Source organism: Penaeus japonicus, unplaced genomic scaffold, assembly GCF_977035675.1.
Source record: "Penaeus japonicus unplaced genomic scaffold, GWHDUDI00000001_assembly GWHDUDI00000010, whole genome shotgun sequence".
Classification (NCBI taxonomy): domain Eukaryota; kingdom Metazoa; phylum Arthropoda; class Malacostraca; order Decapoda; family Penaeidae; genus Penaeus; species Penaeus japonicus.
This window is the reverse complement of record NW_028234412.1, coordinates 4,123,880-4,131,379: the sequence shown is the minus strand read 5'-3', so window position 1 is coordinate 4,131,379 and position 7,500 is coordinate 4,123,880. Positions and strand designations below refer to the sequence as shown.

General features: G+C 39.9%; 3 protein-coding genes across 4 annotated transcripts in view; all 3 read right to left on the bottom strand.

The window, feature by feature from the left end:
• The window catches only part of LOC122267183 (cytochrome P450 9e2), a 13,973-nt gene extending 9,209 nt beyond the window's left edge, over window positions 1-4,764 (bottom strand). The window contains exon 1 of the mRNA XM_086540515.1: window positions 4,688-4,764. The gene's annotated coding sequence lies outside the window, so the exon portion shown is untranslated. The remainder of the gene's footprint in view (window positions 1-4,687) is intronic.
• Window positions 1-4,782, bottom strand: part of LOC147471073 (cytochrome P450 3A41-like) — a 26,293-nt gene extending 21,511 nt beyond the window's left edge. Inside the window, exon 1 of the mRNA XM_086540514.1 lies at window positions 4,688-4,782. The gene's annotated coding sequence lies outside the window, so the exon portion shown is untranslated. The remainder of the gene's footprint in view (window positions 1-4,687) is intronic.
• The window catches only part of LOC122267182 (cytochrome P450 3A11), a 56,092-nt gene that overhangs the window by 763 nt on the left and 47,829 nt on the right, over window positions 1-7,500 (bottom strand). The window contains exons 1-6 of one of the 2 annotated variants that reach the window (XM_086540516.1): window positions 4,688-4,798; window positions 2,419-2,601; window positions 1,353-2,040; window positions 896-1,114; window positions 728-788; window positions 1-104 (exon numbers count right to left, since the gene is read on the bottom strand). The exon at window positions 1-104 is cut by the window's left edge and continues 87 nt beyond it. In XM_086540516.1, the coding sequence (XP_086396642.1) occupies window positions 1-104; window positions 728-788; window positions 896-1,114; window positions 1,353-2,040; window positions 2,419-2,595 (1,249 nt within the window). In that variant the 5' untranslated portion in view covers window positions 2,596-2,601; window positions 4,688-4,798. Of the gene's footprint in view, window positions 105-727; window positions 789-895; window positions 1,115-1,352; window positions 2,041-2,418; window positions 2,602-4,687; window positions 4,799-7,500 lie in introns of those variants that run through there. The other variant, XM_086540517.1, reaches the window with a different exon arrangement.

The following is a 7,500-nucleotide window of genomic DNA, read 5'->3' as shown; positions in this document are numbered from 1 at the left end:
CGAACTTCTCAGGCTCTGGCCAGTATCTCTGGTCGTGGTGGAGGCTCCACACAGGGATTGATACTACATCCCCCTTGGCGATGACAACGTCTGTCCCTGGAAGTCTGTCAAGAAAGAAAACAAAGACTGAGAACTACGCTCTTCTTGAAAACCATTTATAGGATTCCTAACCATGTAGATAGTGGCATCTACTAGGACTGAACTCAATAGCCTATGTCATAAACTCTTTTTGGGAGACTTGTCTGTTTTCCTGTCAAAATAAATCAACCGTAATGCCGCTGCATTGGAGCTCAGAGATACTTTCATCATCCAAACCAGTTAGTGATTATCCATGCTATTTTCAATCTCATTTGTCTTAATGCTAAGCTATAGTATATCTTAATACAGACTGAATAGCTGCCACTTTGACTTTAATTTGGTCTATGGTTGGTATTAACTCCCACTGGAAAATGTTCCCGGAAATACATTGGCAGTTAACACAAGAAGCTTTACATTGCAATGAAGATCATTATAGCTATCATTGCAATTATACCGGTATTGATTCAGAAGTGAATTTGAGAACAGGAAGGCAAATCATCATCAGAAAAAAAATATAGAACTGACGAGAATTCCTGGTGAATGCAAAAGGTTTGAATGAATGTAAACCTTACTTTTCTAAGGATAAATGTTGGCTTAGCATGACAAAGTATTCTGAAAGCACTGTAGTTAAAAGAGTGATTTCACTTACTGATAGTTCTTAGTGCAACTTCTTTCTGTAAAATGTGCAGGCGGGTGAATTCTCAGGGCCTCTGAAAATAAAATAACAAGATTTTACAGCTGAAAATGTACATTCAAGTAAAACTCCTTGCACACATTTTGCATCCAATTACTCATAGGCACACGCTCTCTCTCTCACCTGATATACAGCCGTCCAGGTACTTGGCTTCCATTATCCCCTGGTAAGTGAGTGTTCCATGCTCTTCAATAATCTTCTTCAGTTCCTCTCTGAGACGTTCCTGCTCCTCGGGGTGCTTGGCCAAGAGGAATGTCGTATTGCCGAGGGTGTTGGCTGTGGTGTCGTACCCAGCAATGATGAAGAGGACTGAAGATGCTATGACTGTCTCATCACTCAGGGCTGCATAACATGTTTGATTATATTAGCGGAAAAAACATCCTAAGATGCCTTTTCAATTACATGTTATCTTGCATGGATTGACTAATCGACTTTCCTTTCTTGTCCTTAACTGTTACACTCACTGTAATGTTATAGTGTAGCAACAGCAACATAATATGCAGTCATACAAAATAAAAGAACATTAATACAAAGCATTCTGAATCACGGTACATCGTCCAAAAGAGAAACATGTGCTTACGGTACTTGGGTTTCTTTTTGTCAGTCTTTTCATCCTGATCTTCTCTAGTCTCCAACATAATGTCTAAGAAGTCTCCTCGCTTTGCTCCCGCCTTTCTCTGCTTCATTGTCTCAATCACAACATCAGAGAAAAAATGAAAGTTTTCATGTGATAGCTGAATCTTTAAAAGTTTAAATAGCTTGGGGGCAATCAAAAGAATTACAATTTTCACCATCAAAATTGGACTGATTTTAAACATTTCCATGGCTTTTTGGGGGAAAATGCCATCCTCCTCAAATGAATTTGTCTCCAGGCCAAAGGCACACGACGATATAACCTCCATCGTGTACATGCCAAAGCTATGCTTCATGCGTACCACTGGGTCTTTTTTCAGTTCTCTGTGGAAGTAATCAACCAGACCTTCAGCCTTAGCTTCCACTAAGGGAAACATCCCCTTCATCCTTCCTGATGTGAAACTCGTAGATAGAACTGATCGAATGCCCTTCCAGTGGTCGCCTGTGGCATTAGTTAGCATTTCATTTAAAACTTTATCCTTGGGATTAGTTGCTTCGAAAGTTCGCCGGTCAGCAAAATGGTCAAAATCCTTGATGAGAACAGCCTTCACTAAATCAGGATTACCAATCAAGAGATTCGGGGTGTGCATCTCATACAGACCACAGTACAATGAGCCTCCATGATTCCGGTACATCTGAAACAGATATATAACAATGTCATAAGAGTGGACTTCGCCTAGTCTTAGAAGCAGTTACTTGATTCAAATATCCAGACCTGGCTGGTTTCGAAAACCATATCCTTCCTCAACTAAGGATCAATTTTTTAAGGGACTTTTATTCAGGGGTTCTGATCGGTGTCTCTACCTTTCTGTATATCTAATGTTCCTGCATTTTGTGTATATTTGACACCTAGGTACTGACGCTGGAGAAGCCTTGTAAATCTGACAAGGAAAACATCAAAGGTATCAAAATGTTTCTAGCGCAATTCTGTCCTATTTCCAGTGGCTACTGGACAATAAGTACCTCCGCTGAGACCATGTTTGCGATTAACGCCCAAGTGAAATGAAACTCACCTCGTCGATGGTCAGCCATCGGTATTTCTTTTGGGAGAAGAGCTTGAGTGTGTGTCCTAAGAAGGGGATCGATCCGGGCGCCGTCGGCACGCCCCTCGAGGACCAGTAGCTGTGGCGCCATCGGGAATACAGCAGCGCCGACGCCAGCAGGACCGCAAGCAGCGCCCACGTGATCATGTCTTCCTGCAGTGTCATGCTGGATTAAAGTTTCTGATGCCCACAGACACAAATGTATACTAATAGACAGCACATTAGCTCTATGAAGCCCATAGGTGCTTCACACATAAACACACACACACACGTGTGTGTGTGTGCATATATATATATATATATTTATATATATATATGTGTATATATACATAATATATATTACATACATAAATATACTTATATACCTTGCTGTGGGTGCAACAATGTATATATATAGGAGGCAGGGCGTGGACTCCATGAACCCCGCAGCGCCCTCTGACGCCATGGGATCAGGGGCGCTTTTGCTGTTCATGTCGCCACCAGCGGACGTCTCCCTGAGTGGTCCCAAACCTCCCTTATCAAGCAAGGATTGGCCTCACGACAAAGGAAGATGACAGAAACGGCCTTAACACGATCGACAAACGACATAAAAAGCGCTTCGGGAACCACGAACTATCAAAGGTCGTCACGCGTCTGATCACCAATGTGACATGACACAGGCACTTCTGTCGCCTCTCTGTATCACATGTGTATTTTGCCGTGAAATGGCAGTATTGGGAAAAGACCTTTGGCATTCGCGTGTTTTCCTGGTTTACCTGCAATGTTTTATGTAAAACTCGTACAACGTGACTCCTTGACGCGCGAGCACACACACATATACATACATACATATATATATACATATATATGTGTGTATGTATGTGTATGATACATATAAATGCATACATACATACATATATATGCATATATATATGTATATATATATATATATATTCATACTTGCATATCAATAAATGTATGTCTAATATATGTATATATGTATGTATATGTATACATATAAATATATGAATATATATACATATATATATTTATATATATATTCACCTTAAGGCCCTGTCAGACGAGCGGGTTGGCCGCCGCGGGTGCAAAGCGGGTCAGCCGCCGCGGAACCGCTTTTGAAAGAGTTTATATTGATTCCTATGTAAAACGCTGGCTGATGTCACACGGGCGGTCTACCCGCCTGACCGCGGCGGGTGAGACGCATTTCCCCACTTGAAACCGCCGCGGCCAGCCCGCCTGGCTATGTCAGACGAGAGGTTTACCCGCCGCGGCCGCCAGTGCTGGCTGAACCACAGAAGAGGGAAGACGTGGCTGTGTTGTGAGCATTATAGGGTGTGCCCATAACCGTCCACGGCGCCGCTGTCGACGTTTCTTTCGAAGCAATAGTGTTAACAACAGCACTTTCTGTTCTAAGCTCATTTTTTAACACAACCTTTCGCTGCAACGGCAAGTCTTGAACTGAAGTGGCAGCCGCCTTTACCATGTCACACGGGCGGGTCGGCCGCTAGTAAACCGCAGCGGTTTAGTAGCGGCCAACCCGCCTGTGTGACATGGAAAAGGCGGCAAAAATCGCTCGTCTGACAGGGCCTTTATATATAAATATATGTATAACATATGTATATATATGTATTCATACTTACATATACATGTATATGTATATAATAAATACATAAATATACATATTCACACTTGCATTCAATTCAATGTATGCATAATATATATATATATATATATATATATATATATATATATATATATATATATATATATATATATATATATTATGGGCTGAGGAATTCCTGGGCCTTCGTATGGGACTTGCTTGATGACTTCTCTTGCGACTGTATTTGGCGATAGTAGTCCATCGATAGCAATTTCGATGTGCTTAAAGCTACAGGCATATTTCTACCCACTACGGATGATAATAGTAATAACAGCAACATAACTTTAGCACTAAAATGACAACTTGTGAAATGTTTACGATTATTTGGAACTTTAAATTTGGAACACATTAACAAAAGAACTTAAACAATAGAATCGTTTAAAAATGGTTTAGATGCCAAATAAAAGGTATCGTTAATCAATAAAACAACAGTAAATAAGTACAAACAACAGAGACATGAGGATCCTGCTAAATTATAACCAGATAACTTTGATGATAAAGTGATGAATTCGAAAGAGCAGCTCTTATACTAACTCAACATAATGTTAACAAGGTTTAGATTAAACAGCCTCTTACTTGTATATTATAGAAGGGAGTGTGTAATATTTGTGCGACTTTTGTTCAGAGAAAATATCGCAGAATGATTCGTCCATCCTATATACCCAAAGACTGAACACTCCGCCCCGTCTTAGGCAGCGTTAGTGTAGGTTGTTGTACGGAACATTTAACTTGATATTTAGATCTTCAGTATCTCTGAAGCTAAGGAGGTGCTATAACTATCAAAATGATTATCAGATTTGATTTTTGAAAGAAATTAATAAAATAGTAAGAAAGAAGAGATAAATTGATGGAGAATCATAAAATGGTAAAGGAAAGCAGAACCTCGTTGCCTGACGTATGAGGTGTGGGGAAACACTAGTCACCATGAAATGAGTCGGTCTTATCGTTGCATCACTTTTAGAGTGGAATTGATAACGCCCTAAAGATTATCCAGAAAAGGTAATGATTGGCGAATCCACGTATAAAAAAGTGCAGCAGAAGGAAAGATCATCCCACGATTATCACCACTAAAGTTGAGTTGTTTTTGCTAGACCTCTTCCTGAAATAAGCCTAAGTAGTGCATTTCCGACTGCATATTTCCTGGAAGCTGAAATTGCTGAATGTGATGCAACACAACCCTTCAGGCCAACGGGCGTAGGGTACAAAGAACTAATGTGGATACCCTAGCCATCCCATTGTATTTGGAAAAATAACATGTCTTAACTCTGCTTTGTAACGGCATAATGACTAGATCATAGTTTCATTTTATGTCATTTCGTTTTGTGTGTGTGTGTGTGTGTGTATATATATATATATATATATATATATATATATATATATATATATATATATATATATATATATATGTATGTATGTATATATGTATATATATACTTATATGTATATATGTATATGCATATGTATATGTATATGTATATGTATATATATATAATATATAATATAATATATATATATTATATATATAATATTATATATAATATTGCGTGTGGCGTGTGTGTGTGTGTGTGTGTGTGTGTGTGTGTGTGTGTGTGTGTGTGTGTTAATGTGTAAGTGTTGTTTCAAAATTCAAATTAAAAGTTCTCATGATATTTCGACTTATACATTTTTTTTTTTTTATTTTTTTTTTTTTTTTTTTCTTTTTCGTCGTGCCATTTGTAAAGAGAATTCCAACTTGGTCAAAAAAAAACGTAAACTCAAATCAATTGTTTCAAATCAATGTTTTGTCGTCCGAAATGAAAAAAATTCAAAACAAATTTCAAACGTGAAAAGTATTTTCAGACATCCAGTCCAGTTTTTTTTTCCACCACACGCCCCCGATTTCTTGCAGACTTTTCTCTCGTTTCAATCGAAAGTTCTAGAGAAGCTTTTCATCAATGGCAAATGTGATATGTTACCTCATAGTTTATTGAAGTTTTCTTTGATTTCATTTTCATCTTTTCAGTGAAAAAGAAGAAGAAAAAAAAAAGAGTATAAAATAAAATGAGGAATCCAAATTTTAAATTGACCAAGGTACTTCGTAAACTGGTGATCTGAAGATGTACGACGTACCTTCGAAAAGTTTTTGAGGTAAGAAAAAAAAGAAAAAGAAAAACAAGAAAAAAAAGTCAATTATCAAATTTTGGTGTGTAGGATTTAAAAGGTTCCTTCTATGCGTTTGAGTCTCCTGCATCATTTCCAAATGCAATAAATCATCTAAAAGAGAAATCAACATGAGTGATATTGAGTAGATTTCCCTATAGTATCAAGAGGAAGGATCCAGTTGACAGCCAAACAATCCCGAGTCGCTGATGTGGCCACATCGTCTACATCAAACACGCAATTCTGCCCGTTGACCCGCTCGACATGAGAGGGAAGGGGCTGCAATGTCACACATGGTATTTGCAATGGGTACCCAGCTTGCGTCTGCAACCGGGCAATGAAGATATGCATGAATTGTATGAATCCATCTTTCATAACATTCCGAGCCATTTTTGTTCACCGAGGGCGTCGAAAGTGATTAGATCTAAAAGCGATCAAGTTTATTAAATATGATTAGATTAATAAGAGCGAAAGCTGCACCTGAAGAACATTCAGGGTAGACCAAGGGCTGTTCATTCATCGTTCATCATGGCGGTGTTTTGTTCTTCAACGGGAGAGTCAGTCTGACGTCATCAGCTCGAAGGAGTTAATTGGGCCGACGGGGTTGAAGGGAGCCGGAGGAGGCGCCGCAGAAGGCTCAGATGAAGGAGGGAAGGCGGGTCATGGTGGCGACCAGCCTCAGCCTCAGCTGGAGGAGGCGCCGCAGAAGGCTCAGACGAAGGAGGGATGGCGGTTCATGGTGCCGACCAGCCTCAGCACCGTCTCGAACTCCCGCGAGTCGATCAGCCCGTCCTCTGCGGGGGAGGGAGGGGGGGAAGACGGTGAAAATAATAATAATAATGACAACGATAATAATAATCATGATATTAAACATACCGAAAGAAGGAAAAAGACCAAAAGAAAGAGGAAGGGGAAGAGAAGAGGAAGAAAAGATAGAGATGAAGATCGGAAGAGAGAAAAGTCTCAGCGTTGTGGGAAGAAGAGAGAGAGGCAGAGAGAAAGAGAGAGAGAGAAAGAGAGAGAGAGAGATGGAGAAGTAAGAAGAAGAAGAGGAAATAAAACCAAGTAGGTAAAAAAGGGGCGCTACCATTGAGGCCCCGTTGTAAAGGAAAGAATGGAGAGGGCGCGAAGTAAGAAGAGTCAGAAGAAAAGAGGCAGTAGGAAAAGGCAGCCTCACCATTGAGGTCGAGTGTGGTGAAGAGTCGGTCGAGCATGGAGGCGGAGGAGCGTCGATCGGCGCGGGGGACGAG